The sequence below is a fragment of the Halichoeres trimaculatus genome, unplaced genomic scaffold (assembly GCF_033239565.1).
Source record: "Halichoeres trimaculatus isolate MK-OKI-2021-1 unplaced genomic scaffold, fHalTri1.1 fHalTri1_scaffold_6, whole genome shotgun sequence".
Classification (NCBI taxonomy): domain Eukaryota; kingdom Metazoa; phylum Chordata; class Actinopteri; order Labriformes; family Labridae; genus Halichoeres; species Halichoeres trimaculatus.
The window spans coordinates 636,856-660,948 of NW_027437184.1; the positions used below are offsets into that span (position 1 = coordinate 636,856).

At 42.9% G+C, this 24,093-nt stretch overlaps 1 protein-coding gene and 1 long non-coding RNA gene across 7 annotated transcripts in view; one reads left to right on the forward strand and one right to left on the reverse strand.

Moving 5' to 3' along the window:
* The window catches only part of gabrg2 (gamma-aminobutyric acid type A receptor subunit gamma2), a 91,964-nt gene extending 78,163 nt beyond the window's left edge, over positions 1–13,801 (forward strand). The window contains exons 9-11 of one of the 6 annotated variants that reach the window (XR_012598349.1): positions 3,428–3,451; positions 6,872–10,815; positions 10,859–13,801. Coding sequence is in view for 4 of the 6 variants with exons in the window: in XM_074672842.1 (XP_074528943.1) it covers positions 3,428–3,451; positions 6,872–7,153 (306 nt within the window). In the remaining 2 variants the exon portion in view is untranslated. Of the gene's footprint in view, positions 1–3,427; positions 3,452–6,871 lie in introns of all 6 variants that reach the window. The other 5 variants (XR_012598348.1, XM_074672842.1, XM_074672843.1 and 2 more) reach the window with 5 other exon arrangements.
* The window catches only part of LOC141792076 (uncharacterized), a 143,003-nt gene that overhangs the window by 46,545 nt on the left and 72,365 nt on the right, over positions 1–24,093 (reverse strand). The gene's annotated exons all lie outside the window — the stretch shown is intronic.

Consider the following 24,093-nt stretch of genomic DNA (forward strand, 5'->3'; position numbering starts at 1 on the left):
GTCACATGACCCGAGCAGTCCGTGTCAGCGTCATGTAAATCCATCAAGGGATAATGGTGGCTGGGCTGTAGGGCCATGAGGTTTCTGCAGATATATAATGTGTCCTGTACGGAAACACGCCTCGGTCATCAGATGACGGTTTGATCAGGGATCATCTGAGGGTTGAAACATTAGTCATAAACAGAAGTCTGACCAGCTGAAGGCAGCTCACTGGATGTTTTCACCAGAAATTTAAAGAAAGACTTTTAAAAAACAGCTGAAACATGACGGAGGTGTCCCCAGTCTTTGTTTTATGAACAAATTAAATCCTAAATTCAAACGAAGCCACATGTAAGGAGCACGCTCTGTGGGACGAGCAGCAGCAGAGCTGAGTGTGTGAGTTTCCACCATTAAATATTTTCCAAATCCTCTCTGCCAATGCCAGACAGATTATCCTGCTCAGGCTGGTTGATTATAAATCAGGCCTTAAACTCAAAGCTGAGCTCATTTTACACAACCACACACCAAATCAGAGTCTGTGATGCTACGTTTGCTAAGTGTGGCTACTGTTAGCAGAGCTAGCACCACCTGTCAGTCCTCCCTGAAGGTTAACATCTACACTTAACACAGCCATGACACAGCTTTAGAGATCCATCTATCACCAGTGCTTGTTAAAGGTCGTTAAGCATTAGCCGTTAGCCGTTAGCTTGAGCTACAGCCCAGCCATCTCAATCACAACGTATGACCAGGGTTTACTAGGGGTGGTATGAAATTTTGCGGAAAAATAAAGTAAATAAAACAAAAATAAAAAAATGTGAAAATAAATTTTAAAGATGCATGAAATGAAATCAAGTAAAAAAAAAATTCAAAGGGCCAAATTTTAGTGCGTGACTGAGGCTGTTTGTCCTTAGACTGATCTACTGAGAGCTGTCAGCTGCTTCATAAACACATACAGGGTTGGAAAGGGTGTGTTTGGTTTACTCACCCAGTCTGCCCTGTTTGTGGGAAAGTTATAAATGTCATTTTTTATCAGTATAAGACATTCATTTCAAAACTCTGTGATATTTACTCTGCTGTTATACAGTAAACAAGTCGTTAATCCTGATGTAACTAGGGAGAGACCGATTATCAGGGCTCATATTTGGCATTTTGGGGCATCAGCCTTTATTTTAATACAAAGGCCGATAATGCTAATGTCAATGGAAAATCCAACTGACTGGCTAACACAATTAGCATCGTGACTATCTTACTATGAGCTTATTTTAACTTCCACAGACACAGAAATCACTCCTCTTATCAAAACCCACAGGAATATGTTTTTCTGCCTTTTAAAAATGATGAGAAATGTTTTAACTGCAGACATTCAGGAGCTGCACAGAGTTTCTCTCTTTCTACTCTACGGAAGCCCTGGATGGTCAAAACATTTAAAATCATTATGTCAAAACTAAACATTCAAATGCATTACATGCCTGTAAAAGGCACAAACTCAATTCAGTCCAGTTTTATTACAGTTACATTGAAATGTTTGAAAAACTTCATTTACTGTAGAAAAATTTAGCTGTTTATTCTTTTAGGTTTTCTTTAGCCTTTAGAGCCTGGGAGCTGTTTAATTAATATGCTTGAAGGTATTAAATGCAGTTAAGTGTTGGAGTTTGTATAGTTCAAAATGTTTATGCCAATATTTTCACTTTGACTGAAAATTAATATCAGCTTCAAATATCAGCTCCTTGCTTACTAATAGTCAGTATCGATATCGGCCCCAAAGAAATCCACATCGGTCTGTCTCTAGTAGATATGTAGTAAATCCTAACATAACTCCTAATTATGAAGATAAAGATGCCAGTTGTGTCAGTCAGACGTTTCCTTTCAGGAAGTCGCAAAAAACAAGAATCAAAAAGGAGAAAAGCTGCTGTTATTTCATATTGAAACAGCAGTAAACAGACGAATAGTTCATCTGCCCCGTCAGTAATTCTGGTGCAAACTCTCAAAGTCAACAATGTTTATTCACGTAGTTGACACAACACGCAAATCTGGAGGCCTGATATTAGCTAATTGTTAATTGCTCGTTAAACTGGAAAAGAAACTGGAGATTTAGTTTAATTTGAAGTCAGTTTGATTTCTTTCTACAGCCAGTGGTGTCGCCACCTATTGGCCGTAAAAATGAAAATTGAGGCCACCAGCAAGAGGATTTTCATGCTTTGTAATTAACAAAATCTTTATTTTTAAACCATGAGGTTAAATTTGTGCCATCAGAAACTGAATTTGAAAAATCATGATGTAAACAGGGAATTTAATGTTTTGAAATTGAATTTATTTTTTTAATTTAATTTGTTTAAAATTGAACTTATATTTGTATTTTGACTATGAAAATTCAACTATTTTTTTATACCTAAATTCAACTTTTTTTACCTTAAAATTCAAAAACACAGAATTCAATTTCAATTCACAAATTGAATTTTAAAACTGAATCTGCTTTTTGTGAATTAAAATTGAATTCTGTTTTTTTTTATTTTAAGTTTTAAAAAAAGTTGAATTAAAGTATAAAAAGAGTTGAATTTTCATAGGCAAAATACAAATTTAAATTCAATTAAAATTAATTCAATTTAAAAAGTAAATTAATTTTCAAAACATTAAATTCTATTTTACATCATTCTTTTTCAAATTCATTTTTTTAATTCAAATTCAGTTTCTGATGGCACAAATGTAAGCTCATATTAAACCCTTTGATGGTAATTTACAGCTCACTCTGAAGCCTCAGTGTTTCACTGGAGTCAGGCTCTGAAGTTTCTAAACTTTAAATCTCAGAGTTTTCTACACTTGAGTTAACTCGAGTATCAAACTGGAGTGTGGAGGATGATTGGTGCTCTTCTTTCAGTTTAACTTAATCGTTGATGAATGAAGTGAAGAGTATTGGCAGTTTGAGATCACAGAGGCTTTTTCTGGCTCCTCTGCATCTTCTCCATGACCCTGAGCACGTCTGACTGAGACTCGTGGTTAAATGAGGACGTGTAGTTTATAAAATGCAGAGTTAGTGTTAGCAGTTTGCTAAATGTGATGAGTTTGTGTGAGACTGATGTTTCCTCTGTGGTGAAACTCTAACCTTCTCCTGTCCACAGGGAGTGAAGCATTCTGGGTGATCTGTGCTCCATCTGTGTAGCTTTGTACATGTTTGCTCTGTGATGTTTTTCCTAAGGTGGCGCCGGCGTCATGTGAGATACAGACTGAATATTTCCCACCATGCACCTGTGTGTGTCTCTGTAACATCTCTGTCTCTCTGCAGCGCCCTCCTCTGTCCGTCTGAAGAGCGCGGGCTGTAACTCCACACATGATCCTGTCTCTGTTAACGTTTCTGTTCAGACGTTTTTCTGTTTACATGTCTTCTTCTGTTTTTTTTTTTTGTGACTCTCTTCCAACTCCACATTTTCTTTGTTTCCTGTCTGGACAAAAGCTCCTGCGGCTCTTTTCCTCAAAGGTATACTGCCTGTGTCTGACTGCATGTGTCTGATGCATTTTGGCTCTTAGAGCCCGAGCACCTCACTGCTTCCTGTCTGTCGTCCAGCAGACACGCCTCTTCCTGTTCCCTCTCTCTCTACCTGCATTTCCTCGTTAGCTCTGGTGTCAGAGGTAGCGTTAAAGGGGACTCTGCAGTGCACAGTGCGGAGGCAGCCAGACGCACAGACGCAGTTTAAAAACTCGATTTGTAACGAGCATCCCACGCACGCCGTGTGCAGAGGAATAGATCAGTCCAGCCCAGCGTGGACTCATCCTGGCTTCCTCTGTCCTGTCTCACTCTTTGTTGTTGTCGTAGCCACAGTGAACTAGCAGCCGCTGCAGTAGCTTCCTCCTCTGTCCCTCCTCCTCCTCCTCCTCCTCCTCCTCCTCCTCCTCCTCCTGCCAGTGACTCCACCTGTGTGTTTGTTGGGCTTCTCCACCTGACGCTTCCTACAGAGTCAGCAGAGCCTTAACAGACTGAAACAGACAACCCCTGCACTGCGTTAAGACCAATTACACTTGGAGGTCCATTCAGAAGATTAGCGCATGCTAATCTGTAAACACCCAAAAAGCATCGGGGTGGGCGGGAGCGAGCCGAGGTCTAAATTCATCCAAACACACGACGAGGGAGGATAATCAGCTTTCACACAGAGGTCATACGTGCTCTTAAGTTAGTGGCATTTTTAGGGGTCGGGATCACTTTTTAACCAACACATGAGGCTAAATGTGCTGCTTCAAATCCACCTGCAGTGTTTAAACATTTAGCTTAAGCCAGATCAGCAGCAGATCCTCCATTAACGCTGCAGACCGTCCTCAGGCTCTTCCTATGGAGGTTGTCTACTTTCAGCCGGTTAAAGTTTCAGTGCCACTGTGTCGTTTCTTTGTGGTCTTTTCTCTTATGATTTCTGCTAACACGGGCTCAGCACAGCCCGGCCCGGCCAGGCGGCGCCGCAGGACGCTCCTGACGCTCCTAACGCTTGAGCAGGGGCGTATTTAGTGGTTTGGGGGCCCAAGGCAAACCCAGTCAATGGGGCCCTCCATGTCCTTGTAACTCCTCTTCCTCAGAGCTAGACTGGCCTTCCCTGGGTCCACTGAGACAGTGCTAATCTTGTTCATGCTAACTTAACACAACTAAATGCATTTCCTCAAGTTCTGTACTTTAGTTTGATTTAGAAAAAAGTGAATCCATCATTTAGTCCACTTTGTCCTGGATTTGAAATCTTTTATGGTCCATTGAAGCTTATTTGTCCCACAGTGGGGAATTTACAGAGTAACAGGAACAAACAAGAAAGGATGAAGTGAAAAACATTACAATAGGTAAATATTGAAAAAATAATTTAGTAAAGAAAAAATATGTAAATATCAAGCACAACATCAAACTGGAAAAAAATCTACTGAAAGAGGTGATAATTACAGTTAGCATACTTTTTGGTCCTATTATTTTAAAGTGAATGTATTTTTATTTGACCCCCTGTCCAGTGAGTTATGTTTCCAAAAAAGAGATTTATACAATAATGTTTATCAGCAACTCCAAAAGTTTGATTTAGAGAAAATGATCCTGTTTCCTGGGCTAGATAAAGTCCTTAAAATCCTAAAAGTCTGATATGTTTATCTCAGATCTCAGAGCAACATTGGTTTTATTTCACACTTGGTTGAAAATAAGAAAAAAATGGTAAAAAGTGTTTTTCCCACTTTCTTCCTGAATCAAATGTTCAGATGTGTTGTAACATGGAATAGCCCATTGAATAAGAAGGGAGGGGGAGGACCCAAAACCATCATTACAGATTAAGACTTTGATGGATTTTGAAGCATGTGAAGTAAGATTTAGAAAAAAGAAATGCTTTCAGTTGAAGAGAACTTCATAAATCAGTTTTTAAGAGATGCTTTGGGGGCCCCTGGGAATCTTGGGGCCCCAGGCAGCTGCCTGTGTTTGCCTAGTTGTAGCTACGCCCCTGTGCTTGAGCTTCCACCGCGCTTCCTCCAGAGCAACCAATCCCCTTTGAGAACTGAGTCATAACCTGCTAACCCCCTCATTAGCTCAACATACTGTCCGCTCAACGAGGACAAAAATGCTGAAGCCCCGCCCCCTCCCCATGTGGCTCTGTCCGTGGTTATGTGTGGTTTTCAAAGGGACGGCAGGTCTGTGTGGTCGATCCGGGGAATGAGCGGTCCCCGTGTTCAGAGCTTGTCGGAGGATGCATGCTGACAGCAGATAATGTTATGCTCCAGCTAAAACTGCAGTGACCTCATTTCTTTTTTTTTTTTTTTTTGCAGCAAGCATGCGTATTTTAGAAACAGAGAGAAACGCAGGGATTAAATGTTGCTTCATTAGATTTAAAGCGCTGTGATTAATATTGGGGAGTGTTTAATATTCTAACAGGAGCATGAAAAGCGTTTCTGCTGTTTCAGTGCAGACGTGTGAAGACAGGCGTCCCCGTGTTTTCGATCATAGAGGAGTAAAGCAGCAGCTGCTGGCACTTTTTAGGAGGTTAGGGGTTGAAGCAGAGCGTGCCTGCCTCGCTGCGTCTTCTTTAAACGCTGAGTTTATCACCAAGGTCAAGGAACGTACCACTGCTGCCAAAGCCCAGGGGTGGAGCAGAGGTTTGAGGGGAGCATTCAATCTGCCAAACAGCCTCAGGTCCAATTTGTGCAAAGGTGCAAAGGTTTTCTGAGATAGAAGCTGCAGAGAAAGGCTCAGATTGATGCTAATTGTCTCTTTAAGAGCGACAGAGCCACAGACGCACTGATGTCACCGTCCTATTTTTAGGGAGCCTCACACAAACGAAAGGCATGTGCCCTCCAGTGGTGAGCACAGTTTGCAAAGGGAGATTTATTTTAACCCGTTTAGTGACAGAGCGAGTGGGCTGGAGGAGCGATGAGCTGCACATCTGCCAGCGCTCCTCCCTGAGCCGGCTTCATGAGGCGGCGTCAGTCACAGCACGCCAGGAGAGCGTTTCAGGGAGGTAACAATCAGGCCTGAACCGTGTTGGTTTGTTGAGTCACAAACATCAACAACATTTCTGCTGCGACTAATGTCAGCCAGTGTTTTCACAGCATGTGGAAATGTTGTGCAACAGCAGAAGTCTAATCTAGATCAACAAAAAGCAGAGTGGCGTTGCCCAGCTCTCCTCCAGCCCACGCCGTAACAGACACGACCCTCGCCGCTCTGAGCCTCGCTGATTACAGCCACAGGTGGCGGTTTCAGCGCCTGAGTCTCTCCTCAGCGCGCAGAGAAGCGTTGGCGAGCTGAAGGTGCAGGTTAAAATGTGCTGACTAATGACAGAGAACGAAGTGTGAGTCGCCCGCAGCGTAAATTAGCTCCCTCGTTATGTCAGTCAGGTCTTTGTGATGGCGCTCCAAGGCTCCGCCCGCTAACTGTGGCGTTCTGTCCTGTCAAAAGCAGACACCCACGGTAGACATCCGCCCCCGCTCGGCCACGGCCATCCAGATGAACAACGCCACGCACATGCAGGAGCGGGACGAGGAGTACGGCTACGACTGCCTGGACGGGAAGGACTGCACCAGCTTCTTCTGCTGCTTCGAAGACTGCCGCTCGGGGGCCTGGCGGCACGGGAGGTTGCACATCCGCGTCGCCAAGATAGACTCGTACGCACGCATCTTCTTCCCCACGGCGTTTGGTCTCTTCAACCTGGTCTACTGGGTCTCCTATCTCTATCTCTAGGCCGGGGCGAGCGCCGGCCCCGTCACACACTCCATCACATCCCACATCACGCTCTGTGCCAGCGAGGGACACGCCCACGAGGGGACGCACTCCAACACTCCACCGTTTAGTTTAAGGCATTTCCTGTAACTCTTGGCTTTGAGTCTCAGTTTCTCCAAACCATGACAGACACCGCAAATGTTGTAGCAACACATAAACCTGGTCTGAGAGGGTCTGTAGACGTGTCGTGGAAACTTTGGTTGTGTGAGAGTTTTTGTTTTCAGCTTTTCTTTTGGGACTTTTCTCTAAGAGGTTTTTACTCTTTTCTTTACGGTTCGACCAATAAAACACACTCTTCCACGGGAAACGCTCAAACTACAAAGCAATGCAGATCACAGCGAACACGCTGCCCAGAAAAACAACCACGGTTTGTCCTTTGACTTCTTTCTCTGCAGACTGAAACACTGAGGGCCTGATCTACTGACATCCAAAAAAAAATGAGCGTTAAATTACGACTAAAAAAGCTTCACATGCTGTTTAATGAGGGTTTAGCGCATGCTAACGGCTAACATCACAGAGAGTTTGGAGAGCAGAGCGACCGTAAAGAAAAAATTGAAGGGCAAGGAAGAGGAGCAATCAGACATATGGGTCACAGATCACAGATCACAGGTCATTCAGTGGCAGTGGTCCTTCACCTGAGCCATCAACCAATGAGGAGGGAGGAGATAAAGGTTCATTACGCTCAGGTGGAGAACTGAGCAACCAGAAACCACAAAACCCAGTTCAAGAGTTTGATTTGAGGAAAGGAAAATCAGAGACAGTCAACAGCTCTATTATTATTTCCTTTAAATGATTACCCATGATCCTCTGGGAGCTGCTGTTCAGGAAGTGCCAAAATATTTCGGGTCATTCACGGAGAAAAACAGCACCGCTGTGTAGACGTTATGTCTGCACTGGTTTTATTTCTAACAGTCCAAACATGTCGATACCAGCTCCCTCGTCTGTGGTTGCTCCAGCGCCACAATGACCTCAGCTGTTTGTGACGCTGTGCCAGTTTGTAACGCTGTGCCAGTTTGTAACACTGTGCCAGTTTGTAACGCTGTGCCAGTTTGTAACGCGCTAAATACAGACGCTAACAACGGTTTTAGGTCTGATAAACCACATTTACATCTCCTCCTCCCAGAATTTTGGCGTTCTGATAACAGACACAAACCTCAGTGCACCTGGTTAGTACACGCTATCAAGCTAGCTCCTTTTTGTTTCTGATCAGCCTTAGCTTATCCAGCAGCATCAACCAGGAAAAACTACACCACTGGGTGGGCTATATGTTTGCAGTGGTTTTATTTCTGAGAGTTCAAACATGTCGATACCAGCTCCCTCGTCTGTGGTTGCTCAAACGCCACGATGACCTCAGCCATTTGTTACACTGTGCCAGTTTGTAACACTGTGCCAGTTTGTAACACTGTGCCAGTTTGTAACGCTGTGCCAGTTTGTAACGCTGTGCCAGTTTATAGCGCTGTGCCAGTTTGTAACGCTGTGCCAGTTTGTAATACTGTGCCAGTTTGTAATACTGTGCCAGTTTATAGCGCTGTGCCAGTTTGTAACGCTGTGCCAGTTTGTAATACTGTGCCAGTTTATAGCGCTGTGCCAGTTTGTAACGCTGTGCCAGTTTGTAACGCGCTTAATACAGCGACCGTTAACAGTTTCAGCTCTGATAAATCACATTCACATCTCCTCCTCCCAGGATTTTGGTGTTCAGGTGACAGTCCCAATCCTCGGTGCACCCCGTTAGAACACGCTATCAAGCTAGCCCGTGTTTTGACAGGCGCAGACCTTCAGTAGATCAGGCCCTCGATCTGAAGCACTTTAACAAAGCTTAGTCCGACAGACGTTCCAGCTGGTTCCTGTGGGTGATGCTCTTTCTTTTGATTTACTCGACGTGTGGCACAATGAAACATTTTCTACGTGTGGTCAGAGAAAGTCGGAGAGATGATGCTGTTTATGAACAATGCTCCGCTGTACAGACACTGTATATATTTTACTATCACATAGTGGTTTACATTTATTGCATGCACCTTTCAGGCCAAAAATCAACACGTTTTACGGTCTTCTATTGTTGGCTATGGAAACTTCAAAAAAGAGCACTGTTGGTTTTCATTCAGGATTTCATTCTACATTTGTTTTTGTTTTGTTTTTCTAGGAAAACTTTTTAAAAAGTGTGAAAAAAAGTGCCCAGTTCATGGTTTTGAGTTGAGGACTCATCTTCCAGCAGAGAAACAGCCCAGACGCCGTGTTCGATCCCTCACAGCTCGCTGTATAGCCCGCTCTGACCTCTGCCACCCTCCTCCACCGCTGTTAACAGCACATTTACATCATGACAAACTGCTGGGGTGTTTTTGTTATGCACACTTTTACCAAGGAGGCTGCACCGAACAAAAGAAAACAAAAAAGGTTTGTTTCCTTTTTCCCGGCAGAGCGATAACTGCAGCTGCACTCTGCCTCGAGTACAGGAATTCAAACTAATCTACTCTTTAATGGAGATGTCAATAAGACGACTGGAGGGGATTTGGCAGTCTGTGCGTTAGAGCAGCTCTCACCCACTGTCACTCTGTTTATTGGGAAACAAAGGAAGAGAAAATATGAATCTATAGAAATTTAGTTAGAAGCTTTATCTGAACGATAACGTTTGTTTCTCTGAAGAAGCTCTGAGAGCGTCAGACAGCGAGGGCATCGATCCACAGGCGGCGCAGAAACTCACGGGTTGTTACAGGAACGCCACAGTGAGGGCGCTTCACGTTCCCATCGACTTCAGCCATGATTCAGAGCGCGAACTCATTCAGGATGTGTCACTGATCCCTGATCCTCATCACTGACTGATGATCGAGTCACAACGTCAGAGCCTTCAGTCAGTCACTTTAGCTGTTAGCTGCTAGCTGTTAGCTGTTAGCTGGGAGGTGGATATTCAGGTTTATTTCATGACCATCCTCTCACACCATGTCCACACGCAGCCGAGTATCTAAGAAACCACTTTCTTTAACACATTTATGCTGCGTCACAGGCAAAGAATTCTGGGATGTAAACAAACCAACATGGCCGACACTATGAGCGTAATTATTAACCCTATCGATCACTAAAGCAGCCTGTAACTTGCTCATTTGAGTGAAACAGAAGATGGGAAACAGGCAAAAGGTAACAGAAGCTTAGACTTTATATTTTACAGTATTTGTTGTTTTACTGAAACATATCTTTTATTATTTGACAAATGAAAACTAGCTAACACCAGAATAGCTGCCAATTATGTGTTAGCATTAGCAGATGGATAACGTTGGAGCAAAAACCTCGCTATACCATGTTGTTTAGGCTGAGATGTGACGCCACAAGTTGTAACTCTGAGTACATTGACCTGGTACGAGTTACAGGTGAGAAAAACTCGAGTCACAGGTGAGAAAAACACGAGTTACAGGTGAGAAAAACACGAGTTACAGGTGAGAAAAACACGAGTTACAGGCTGGAAAAACACGAGTTACAGGCTGGAAAAGCACGAGTTACAAGTGAGAAAAACACGAGTTACAGGCTGGAAAAACACGAGTTACAGGCTGGAAAAACACGAGTTACAGGCTGGAAAAGCACGAGTTACAGGTGAGAAAAACACGAGTTACAGGCTGGAAAAACAGGAGTTACAGGTAGAAAAACACGAGTCACAGGCAGGAACAACACGAGTCACAGGTGAGAAAAACACGAGTTACAGGTGCGAAAAACACGAGTTACAGGCAGGAAAAACACGAGTTACAGGCAGAAAAAACACGAGTTACAGGCAGGAAAAACACGAGTTACAGGCAGAAAAAACACGAGTTACAGGCAGAAAAAACACGAGTTACAGGCAGAAAAAACACGAGTTACAGGCAGAAAAAACACGAGTTACAGGCAGGAAAAACACGAGTTACAAGCAGGAAAAACACGAGTTGTAGGCAGGAAAAACACGAGTTACAGGTGGGCAAAACACGAGTTAGGTGTTGCCGGGGCCTACCGGCAGTCCCCGTCATCCACATGAAACTGCAGTTTTTCATCACCAAACTCAAAGTTTTCTGAAAACTTCGGCCAAAAAGTGTTTTTAAAAATTTATGACGGGGATGTTTGACTTTGAAAATACCAGGCTACATGTGGACAAGGCCTTGGTCAGCCTCTTTGGTTTTACATAAAAGTCTTACTCCACTTTTCCACTGAGCTAGTTCAGTTTGTTCATCATGAGCTTCGTGGGCACGGTTCACGAAATCGTTGCTTCACTAAATAGCAAATCACAGACAAATTAACACATTTATCTCTTTTATTTAATTAACACTCCCCCTGAAGTTGACTATTTACTCTTCAGTCTACGGCCACGTCCCATTTTTCTCGCCAAGCTTCCTTATCAGAAGCAGGAAACACTTCACCACTGATTTTAAAAGACTGACCCACCCCGCGTTTTCTGGTCTAGTTCTTGGGGGTCTAAACACAAAGACCTGATGCCTGATCAGGCTCCAAACCAGCTCTAGGACTGGATCGGTCGAAAGGGGGCATCAAAAACCACCAAGACTGCAAAACAGCTGAAGGGAAATGAAACTCACTGATAGTAATGATGAAGTTAAGGTGGTACGGTGACTTCATGGTCGGTCAGTGAGGAGCTCTGGGAACAAACGATGCAGCATTATTAACTCCTGCATCACATGATCTCGCCTCACGCGTCTCTGGATCATTAAAGTATCAAACCTGCCCTCTTATTGGCTGTTCCCCTCTTCTTTACTCGTTTCATTTCCTCCCATCCAAACGAACTCTGAGTGCCGCTGCTGCAGGACGAGGGGGCGGCGTGAGCCCCTCACAGACGGACTCTGAAAGATGGCGGTGAGCGACAAACGGAGGCCATGCGTCACTCAGAGGGAACAGATGTAAACACGTTAACGTTTGTGTACATAGACGATCGGAGGAAGACGACGCTCGCCGCGCCCCTGGGCTTTTATCTGAGGGTCTGTATTTTGTATCTTCAGCATCGTTGGCGTGAATCATCCTACAGTATCTGGTCTTTGTATTATGCTGGACTGACCTTATCCAATACTCTGGGGGTGACGGGGTATTTATTAATTTATTCATGAATGGTATTTATTTATTTATTTTATGAAGAGAAAAATGTATTTTATGTTCATATAGCCCTGAAAAAAAAAAAAAGAAACACAGAATGCTGTCACTTATATCAATGCTACCTTTCTGTTGGTGTGTCGATGGAGCTTGAGCCTATTTATCTTGTGTTTTCTATGTTGTGATCGATGTGTACACTACTCTCACACAGGCCTGTCACTCTGTTATCTCTGTTCACTTCCTGCGTCGCGGCGTTTTCTGTCGAGCAGCTTCTGAGTCGAGGTTTTCAGGGAGGGGAAAAAAAACAGAAACTGGTTCCCGAGCCGCCAGAAGATTTGCTCGTCTGAGTGACTTTCTTTTCCTCCACTGCCACACGTTAACGTCACGCTGGATGTCGGCGATCACGCAGAGCGCCGTGATGATCCAGACGTATGCATTCACACCTCATGTCCCCGGACTCTTCCTCCTTCCTGTGTTTAACGCTGGTCCTGTTGTGTTGGAGCTGCTCCGTAGTCCAGACCTCGTCGTCAGTGTGCTCATACGCTCAGCTTTAGGGACGTGTGTGTGTGTGTGTGTGTGTGTGTGTGTGTGTGTGTGTGTGTGTGTGTGATTAGCGGCGTAGACTGGTCGTCATCAGTGTTCAGTAGCTTACAGACGTGTGCAAAGCGTGGTGACATCCTTCAAAGTGCCAAACTGACACACATGCAACAAGAACATCAGAGGAGGACGACCACGCCGACGCTACGCGGGGAGGAGTGTGAGCCGACGTTCTCTCCTTCATTTCTGGATTTTTCTGTGTTTTTTTTATCGATGTCGAACCAAAACCTGAGGAAGAACTCGTCACATGTAGGCCAGACTAACGCAGACTAAACTCAGTATCAGGGTAAACTAGGAGACCTTTCTGATCCAGACTGACTTTGTTTACAGACCGCCATTTTGCAAACAGCATGTGTGTGTTTTTCTTTTTTATCTTTTTTTGTGTTTGAACATTGGTGCAAAAAAAAAAAAAAAACTTGGAGGTATTTTTCATCAAGCTTGTTCAGAGTTTGACTTTTTGTTGCACTCTACTGTAAATGCAAAGGATTGTGGGAGATACCGTCCAGTAGTGTGCATGTTGATTATGTTTTCAGTCAAACCGAGGAAGTGGATCAGTTCGAAGCTTCATTCATCGACTCTCAGTCTTTATCTTGGACTTTCCTCCCTCCTTACTTTCTTTCTGACGCAGTGATCACTTCTTTCTTTGGGACACACGATGAGACTTAGAGTGAACAGCACATGTAGATATTTTCTATCCTTACGTATTTTGTCAAACTTCAGAAAAACAGAATAATAAAGTAGGAGAGCTGAGTCAAAAGGCCGAACAAAAGAAACCTGATCCTCACTCATTCAGTATGTTAGCTGTTTGCCATCCATGTATATTTGAGTATTGTATAAAAGGGGCACTGATCCATTCTGTTAGGGTCTGCATAATATATTCTACATGTACTGAAAAAATCCTTTTCATAAGGGAATTGCACATAGCTGTGGAATTTTACAATAAAATGGTTGCATTTATCAAAATTCACAGTTTCCTCTTCCTTAATGTGAGTTTGTCCGTTTGATGATGATGATGATGATATTTGTTGAGTGACGTGAGCTGAAGAGAGGAGAAACTTCATAACACGAGGGAGGAGAAGAGCTGATGGAGGAGGCCTCAAACTAGGGGGACCAGGTGCTTATAAGACACATGTGGGACAGGGAGTGTGTTTGTGCGGGACAATAACGGAAATGGAAATAATACTCATAAAAACTATAAAAACATTTCCTTGTAAAAGTTCAAAAAATAAATCACAGTTTCTCAAAGCTTGTGAAATATTGTGACTAGGGCTGTCGTTTTAACACGTTAATTAGGCGTTCAAAGACGCACTTATTTTTAAAATTTACAAATAGTGTGTCCTACATGGAAAAAGTGGTGTTTTCGTCAGATTTTCAAATTTCCGACGGTCCCTGAATGTATCACACGTGACGTCAGCAACATGCTTTAAACCGGGGGGGAAACAAAAGTGATTTGTGACTGCCGTCCACATCTCGTTTATTCACTCCTCCTTTTTGAAAATCTGCAGAAAATCAACCGTTTGCTCAATTCTGTAAAAAACAGATAATTCTACACTCTTTACTGCATCAAACAAGCCCTGAATGATCGATATTTGTCTTGTATTTAAATCTAAAGAATTCTTTGAAAATTTGCTTCCATCTTCCTGGTGTTATGTTTCAGCTTGGGGCTGCTCTGCACCAATCAGCAACAGTTTGTGTGTTCAGAGCATGTTAAACTGAGAAAACTTCACTTTTCTTTGATCCAAGACTTGAATTAAGTGTTTTGTACATAGTTCCTCACAGTTTTTAGCCTTTAGCCCTGGTTCTCCTGACCTCATAGAAGTATAGAAGTTCATATAGCAGTGAAAATTGAGTCCACATCAAGTAAAAATGTGACAGAAGCAAAAACCGTCCTAAAAATCAAATCAGCTTATCTTAGGGGCAGGACTGTGTAGATTTTGTAAAGATAGAACCATAAAACTTTTTTCATGTGTTCCTTATGCCTCAGGGTACCTAAACATGTGTTGTATATATTCCCACCTTATTTTCAAATGTTTTTATTGTCTTTTAATGTAATTTTAATGTCCTGGAATTCAGATTCTTTATTTTGGGAACTTAAGCAGATATGAGATTAAAATGCGATTAATTAGATTAATTAATTACAAATCCTGTAATTAATTAGATTATTTTTTTAATTGCCTGACAGCACTAATTGTAACAGATTAAGAGTATCAGCAATTTTTTACACTTAGTGTATGTTCACAGCTCTTAAAGGCCGACTAATCTGTGCGATCAAACTTTCTGCTCAAGACGTTTCTGAAGGTTTGACATCATGGCGTGTACAAGGTTGTGATAGTTAACTAAAACGAAACTAAAAACTAAAACTGAAACGTAAAACACATTGCAGTTAACTCAAACTAATAAAACCTAGTAAAGAAAACAAAAACGATAAGTAAACTAAAACTGTATCTTGTTTTTATAAAACTAACTGAAACTAACCAAAATTAAAGACTAAATGTCGACTAAACTTCGTTATCGTTTCTGACAATATAAATAGTTTAAATAAATTTCAATCCGATACATTCTCCCAACCAATTTTACGACAGTTTTCGGCAGTTGTCAGCGTCGTACGGCACCATCACAGCGACGTACTGGGACGTGCTTGTTTCCTGCACTGACTGGCTGTGCTCTGTGCTGAGACCAAACGTAGAGGAGCAACGAATCAGAGCATCTGTAAGAGTTTAATTTCATCTGAGTCTGTATTATTATATATTATATATATTGTTTATATAATTTATGTTTATATTTTTATGTAATTTATGTTAACATTATTTCTATATAATTTATGTTTATATTAAGTTTGTATTATTTTCTTGTGTTGAAGGCAGCAGCCAACAGCAGTGAGCTCTATGTTGGATTACAAAATATTTTCTCTGACCTTTTTGAATCCTGCACCTGGTTAATAAGGGATGAAAAAACTCAAACTAAACTAAAACTAAACTTAAACTAAACTCAAACTAAGCCTTGTTCAAAAAAAATCAAAACTAAATAAACTAGAACGCTGTGAGGCGCCTGCTTTACAGACCGTGTTTCTACGCCTCACTCCAAAGGTGGCTCCATGGGGCCAACGATCCATGAACGACCCAAATAAAGACAGAGAAACATCTGGAGGGTTGTTAACAACACATGCAGCCATTAACCCTTTCATATCCTGAAGGAGCCCAGTCGTGAACGATACACAGGTTTATAGATTTATATCGTCATGTGATTGTAAGGTATGGTGAGCGGCCTTCTACTGTCAGTTACAGACAAACCCTGCAGACTGGTACCAAAGTCAACACTGTGTGTTAGCGTCATGATAACAGACTGGAGAAGTTATTCAGCTGGGCACTTTGACTTTAAACAGAAGCATTTCTCACTGAAGCAGAACATGTTCAGCCTCCATTTCTCCAGTGTTCACAGACATTAACGTGGATACTAACAGGATATTTAGGAACTGGTATGAGCCACAGACCCCTGTTAGAAACTTCTGTTCCAGATCACTTCGATCCAGATCACTTCGATCCAGATCACCGTACACACTGGAGGGAAGGGCCACGGATAAAAAGACAAACTCAGTTTCCTCTTCGTCACCTGTAGATGAGCTGTCAGTGAGTCCAGCAGCGACACACAGAGACGTGTTCGTCGCTCTGTTCCTAAGGAGAATGATTGAAATCACACATTTCCCCTTTTTCAGAGCAGCACACATCAAAATATCCTCTGAGTCAGAGCGGCAGAGTTACTTTTCCAGCACACGTCAGTCATCGTGACGAGCTGTCAGCGATGAGAGCGTCTGTTCCCGGGTCACAGGGACCTCTGACGCTACGTCAGGTTGGAGTCGCTCAGTTTGGATGTTAGCATCAACTTTACCTCCAGAAAGGTTTAAACAGACTCATCCTGAGGTGTTCAAGTCTTCAGAAGTGACCAACAGCTGGATGGTTGATCCAGGCGTGACGTAACTTCCAGGAACAGGACAGCTGAGTGCGGCTCAGGCTGATCCGGTCTGGCCCAGTGGCTCCTCCTTCCAGGAAAGCGCTCAGAGACCTCAGCAGTTGGCTGATGGACCTCTGCGCTGGCACCTTCCCCTCCTCTGGGCAGGGTGGCAGCTGCAGACGACAGCGACTTCCTCTGATTATTACACAACCGTCTGCAGCGTGGCACGCAGCACGCCGTCATCGCAGCACGCCATTTTCACAGCACACTGAGGTAGGAGCTCCTGGGTGAGTGCGGAGCAGGGACTCCAGCATGAATAATGCAGTCTGCTCATGGCTCCTTTTTTAGGACCTCGTGCCTGTCATCAGTCAGCGCAGAGAGATATCCAGAGAATAAATAAACTCTGACTCATCTTTGTTTATCCAATAAAAAACAGCCAACACTCATATTGTCTGCAGGATGCTGACAAGTATCAGACCACTCAAGATGTTGGCTTACAAACAGCCACACAGAGGATCTCAGAGTTTGTCTGGGAGCAGCAAACAGAGAGAGCTGCTGGCTCAGTCTGTAGTTTGATTCCTGTCTCACCGAAACATAAAGCATATGAACCGCAACATCATCTGCTGCAAATCCACCGAGTCGATCCATGACGAGCCAAAATCTCTCTGTTTATGGTAGAGCTTCTTCAGAAATATTCATGAAATAAAGAGTTTTTATTTTTCTCACAGAGGGTATTGATGGTTAAAGACACTGACACTAAATAAAATCCTGTGTTAACATTTAGTTGAACTAAATCTTCATCCCATCTGTCAATAAAGCCTGCCACCGCTCTACTTCACCTCCTACAACATCAACAGCCCACCAACTTTCCATGCACCTGTGGCTAACCTCAAGTTTTACAGCCCTGGGAAGATAACTACATCTACAAAAAGACTCATCTGGAAGAAAATACTGATTTTAATTCTGTGTGGATGGATTCATTTAACTGACAACGTGCTGGATTAATATACATGATTGATATGTGGGAAGATATAAGCAAACAACAAAAACAGACTTAAATAACATTACTGAAATGTGTAATCAAATTCAAGTATTATTTCAATTTTTATTTTTTGTTTAATTTCAGTTGTTTTTTTTTTTTTACATTTTTTATAAGTTTTTTTTTATTTAATTTTTGCTCTTTTTATTTTAAAACCTTTGGAATTTTTTTGCAATTTTTTTAAAAACTTTTTTTGTAAATTTCAAAAACTCCTAAATATTTCCACTTGCATTTGTTTTTAAATGCAACTTTTTAATTTTTTGTTTTGCAACTTTTTTAAATTTCACTTTTTTTGCTAATTTATTCTATTCCTTTATTTTTTGCTAATTTTTTTTAAATTTGAAAATATCTGCAAACCTTTTTTTTTTTTTTTTTTTTTTTGCAATTTTTTAAAATTTTCAAACCCTTGGAATTTTTTTGCAATTTTTCAAAAATTGTTTTCTTTTTTTTTTTTTACTTTTCATATTTGCAAAAAAAATATTTCTAACATTTTTAAGTATCTTCAATTTTTTTTATATTAAAAAAAAAAAAAAAAAAAAAGATCAAAGGCTCGGTTCAAAAATCTAAAAAAATGTTTTATTTTAAAATTACTACTGGATTTTTACTATGTATAGAATTTATGCACCTAGTCTTTATTGTGAAGATAAAGTAGATTTTGTGGCCCCTAAATGACTTTAATCCAGGTGAGCTGAGGCTGATCCTCTATCATAGTTGAGGATGCAGACCCCTGGCATTAACCAACAGAAAAATCCCATGGTCAGCTGAAAATGACGATACAGGGAAACCTGGATCCTTATGCTTTGCAGTCAGGGGCGCCTGACCGGGCCTCCATAGTTAAAGATGAGTGAAAACTTTCTGTGCTCCTGTTTTTAAAGGTGCTGAGTGGAGGAAGATGCAGTTTCTGGTGTTTGTGAGTATCAGGATCAAATATCAAACATTCGTCTTCTGTTAGATCATTGAAGACTCTCCAGCAGCAGATTACGCTCAGCAGCACCAGCTTCAGTCAGCGTGGGAAGGGCATCCCAGCGTAAATGACAAAAGGCTAACGTGTAATTAACCCCCAGAAGATGTAGAGTCACATCTGTAAAAGCAGATTATTCATGACAGAGTGTGAAGGATGGGACGATGAGAGGAGGAGCTGAACAGGAAGCTGAAACAGACTGATGCTTCAGACGCGCTGAGAGTCATCACCGTACAGGACTCTGGACTCAGAGAGTCCACATGTGAAGGTCCAGTTTGATCTGATATCAGGGAAGTTCAAAATCTTCACAACCTGACCTCTGTGTCCCTAACGATAAAAACCAACATCCTCCCTGAAGATTAGCTTCTGCTACATCAGTGCACCGCAGACTTCATTAGAGATGACATTTAATGACTTCTGATCCACTCAATCAATGATGCAGAGAGAGAAATGTCAGCCATAAAATAATCTGACCTTTCTCTTTCATTTCGCCGTGCGCCCTGTGTCAGAGCGCCCTGTGTCAGAGCGCCCTGTGTCAGAGCGCCCTGTGTCAGAGCGCCCTGTGTCTGAGCGCCCTGTGTCAGAGCGTCCTGATCTGAGCGTCCTGCTCCGAGCGTCCTGCTCCGAGCGTCCTGCTCCGAGCGTCCTGATCCGAGCGTCCCATCTGATCTAAGGTCTGAGTGTTTTCCTGTGTTTACCACACACACGGATCTCAGCGTGCGTGCCGGCCTGTTTCTGGTATTCCCCTCCTCCTCGTTAACAGCTCAGAGGTAATCTGCTGGATTCAGTTAGAAAGTGTGAGCGGGCTAACGCCGGGATGATTGCATAACTTCCTCCTTTAACCAAAACACTGGGTCTGAACAGGATTAATTACCAGGGTTTACTGTCAAGACGCTCCACAGTCACCACAGGGGGCGCTGATACAGAATCTGGATCCTTTTGGTCATTTCTCCGGGAAATAAACATTGAATATTTGCTTTTTTTGCTTATTTCAGAATAAAAATCTCTCATGGTGCAAATGGAAACTCAACCAATCAGAGAAAAGACCTGAAGCCTTGGAGCCAAAAGCTAAGATATTAAAGAATTAAGGGCTGCAGATCTGACATTAAAGCTTCTCTTATTATCACCAGCTTTAACCCCCAGCTGCACATACAAGACTGTGCACATCACATGGTGGAAATCCTCAAATTAAAAGTTTAGAGACACAACAACAACAACAAAAAACTGCCACAAAGAAGTTGTTCATCTTTTGTCTCAGGGTGAGGTTTGCTTTTCAGGGTCAGACTGAAGTTTCACTTTCATTTCTATTCAGTTTGATGATGGAGCAGAAACTCTTCACTGGAGCCTGGATCTGAAACGATCTTTGTCTCATTTTCTTTCAGAGTTTCTTTTGAATTAAGCCCTCTAAATAAAGTTCATTGTATTTTTAAAAACAATTTAGGATTAGATTTCTTTTTTCAAAAGCTGACGGCACCCCTCACAGGCCAAAAATGAACTTATCTCTTTGGGATAGGTTATTTATCTCAGAAGTTGCTGCCCCTTGCAGACCCACATGCACCGAGCATCCAGATGCATAGATCTAGAATAAAAAGAAAGGAACAACCAGCAGCTTCTCAGCAGGGAGAAATCCTGCAGTTGGCAGTGACAGGCTGTGAGAGCTGACATGAAATAACGTCCCAACACGTCGCGGTGAGGTGTTTTTGTTATTCAGGGTTTCCCTGTTGCATTCTCAGGACTGAACACACCTTTATTTCTTTCAGCTAATTGAGCCTCAGGTGACCCAGAATAAACAGAAACAAGCCAAACTGTAGGTAGGAGTGTTTTTAAAAAAGCTGGGGAAATAATCCAGAGGCTGCAGAGGCTCATCATCATCTGTAGGAGAAAAAAGACGAGAAAGACTCAAACACTATGATGAGAAAAGTTTCAGGCTGCACAGGTAACTCCAGGTCAATGACCCCAGGCTGCACAGGTAACTCCAGGTCAATGACCCCAGGCTGGACAGGTAACTCCAGGTCAATGACCCCAGGCTGCAGGGGCTACTCCAGGTCAATGACCCCAGGCTGCACAGGTAACTCCAGGTCAATGACCCCAGACTGCACGGGCTACTCCAGGTCAATGACCCCAGGCTGCACGCGCAACTCCAGGTCAATGACCCCAGGCTGCAGGGGCTACTCCAGGTCAATGACCCCAGGCTACAACAGCAACTCCAGGTCAATGACCCCAGACTGCACAGGTAACTCCAGGTCAATGACCCCAGGCTGCACGATCAACTCCAGGTCAATGAGCCCAGGCTGGACAGGTAACTCCAGGTCAATGAGCCCAGGCTGCACGGGCTACTCCAGGTCAATGACCTTAGGCTGCACAGGTAACTTCAGGTCAATGACCCCAGGCTGCACAGGTAACTCCAGGTCAATGAGCCCTGAAGCTTGGAGCTGTTCACAGGAGGTATACGGGAAAGTTTTGTTTGGCTTTAACTCTGACTTTCATGAAGTTTGAGAGCTGTAGCTTCAGTTTGAGATTGACTCACAGATTTATTTTAGGCTAAACTAAATTAAAAATCCATCCTGGTGAATCTTTCTAAACAGATGTTTCATCAGTGCCTACAAACATCTTCAACGGTGTTGACAGAAAATGTTTGAGCATCTCTTTCACAGAAGAAAGCATGATGGGCTCTCAGACCACAGCAGCTGACAAAAGAATAAAATTGAATTTTACTAACTGGAGACACTTGAGTTAGAGAAGAAGAAGAAAAGACAAACCCCTTCGTGTCAGAGCCGAACAGCCTGGTGCCAACAGCTGACAGCTTTAAACCTGAGAAACAGGTTAACAACAGGCAGACACAGCATGGTGAAGGGGTGTGAATTATCAGAGTCCATGTGCTGGTCCTGGATCTGCTCAGGACCAGAGGATGTGCTGGAATCTGTCACTCAGGGAACATCTCTCGTTTCTCCGTTAGCGAGCAGCGCCACAGGAAAGTTTGTGTTTCCAGCTCGGCGCGGCGCCCTGCAGGCAGCAGCTTCAGAGGTGAGAACAACGACTGTTCATCCTGAGGAGAGAGATCTACCTGACTCCCACACCCTCCACAGGTATCACCTTCATCTTCCTCTTCATCCTGAGAAGTTTAACAATCACACTTTCACCGGCTGAGCCAAGCAGCCTCATCCAGGTCGGAAACGGAGCGATTTACAGCTCATATCAAGCACTTCCTGTTGGATCTTTGTGGCTGTGCTGCTGCATCCATCTTTCAGCGCGCTGATAATCCCTGCTGATCTATTTTTACTCCCGCTGCTGTATTCTGTTGCTGTTTGCTGATGCAGTGAAGCTGGTTCCCCTCAGGGATGATTAAAGATTCATCAGATCTGAGGTTTGAGGTGAAGGTGAAGTTGTTGAGCTGAAGTCTTCACTGTTTCACATACAGTGGGATGACGGGATGACGGGATGACGGGGGGGTCTTTTAAGGTCTGGGCTGTGCTCATGAGGCCTCAGGTGGTGACAGAGGAACAGGGTACGGAGCAGGGGGACCAGCTTTTCATGGAGGATTATGATTTATAGATGGATGTTTGGCTCTGACTCTAAACAGGATCATAAAGTCTTTTTACAGTTTACTCCTGTCACAGTGAAGCTAGGAACAGAGCTTCACATTAAACTCCTTCTGTTAAGTTTTCATTGACATGTAGAAAAATGATCGTTTGACATCAAGAGGCCGTGTGAAGTGGAGATTATCAGCTCTCAAACAGGAACTCACTTTTGTTGGTGGGAATTTCTTTGTCAGTGTGAAAATTTGAAGAGCACAGACTCAACTCAAGAACCACAAACGATCACTTCACTTCCAAAAAGGCCGGAGACAAAGAGACAAAGAGCAGAGGGATGAACACAGAGACACCAAAGTGTTAACAACAAGTTAAAGATTCACAGAAAAGACGTTTTACTGATCTGACGCTGCTGGTTTCTGTCAAACACGGAGACAGTTAACTCAGAGGAATCGAGAGTTGAGTTGCTGGGTAAAAAAATAAAGTCTGTTGACTCTGAAGTGCATGATTAAGGTAAAGGACAAAGAAAACGGCTTTTTGGGAAAATGCATGGTGCAAAAATGCATGAAACCACACGGGACAAAAGGACAAACAGAAATCAGATTAGATTTCCATGGCTGAATTACTCGAGATGGATCTGTCTCTGCTCAGGTTTACATTCAGGTCAAAGTGTCGACTCACTCTGGATCTGGAGCTGACACGTAACCATCCTGTTTTTGTTGGACGCTGAAGCTGTGACGCATTGATTCAGCAGAAAGAACCACCTAAAAACACCCAGAGACTTTCAAAATCAAACAAAGTGTGTCCAAACCATAGTCTGTATGTAGAGTGGACAGCGTGGCTCCTCCATTTACCATTATACGGTTTTAAAGCGCCGCCATTGAAGCAGTTTGCAGCCAGAGTCTGTGCAGTAGAGACTGTGAGGGATTCTGGGAGAATCTGAGTGGAGCTGGGTGACAAAACTAATAATTATTTTTTTTCTTTCGAGAGTCTAATCACTTCCTGACTCTACCTCCAGACATATCTTACAATCCCTGAAAAAAATACACGAGAACATCAGCTGTTAATCATCGTTAAACGTTACGTAAAGCCTCATTTTTAACCTGGTATAACTAATGACAACAAAACTTTTCAGAAAAAAGAGGACTTGGATACAAGACAGCCAAATGATATCTTCAAATCACCACAACAATCAGACGTGAGAAACATTTCTACCAGGTGGATTCATTTTTTAAAGTTTGACCACAGCCCATCTGGAATGACTGGGGAGATGGATTTTTGACCTATACTGCAGCCAGCCACCAGGGGGAGCAGTTTTTGTGGTGACCTTACTTCAAGCCAAGCAAGATGGCATCCATTTTTTTTTTTTTTTTACAGTCTATGGTCTGATCTTGACTACAACGAACAGACATGACGAGTGGAGTCAGTCCAGGAGTCAGTAGAGCCGACAAATATCCACCTTATTATCTCTGTTCATGGAGGCACCAGACGAGCTCACAGGACAGGGATCAGACTGTAAAATATATAAAGTTAGCACCAGCTTAGCTCAGCTGTCTGAGAATACGTCACAGTGTTTAAGATAATGATGGTACCATTAGCTTATTGTTAGCAGCAGCTGAAAAGAGCTTCAGTGAAGTGCTCCCAGCTTTGTGAGGTAGGAGGGAGAGGAGGACAACAAACAGCTCTATCTGTGTTTCCATTACACCTGGAATCGCACAAAACCTAAATATCACAATAAAAACAGTAATGGAAACACCACATTTTCAAAAAAAACCTC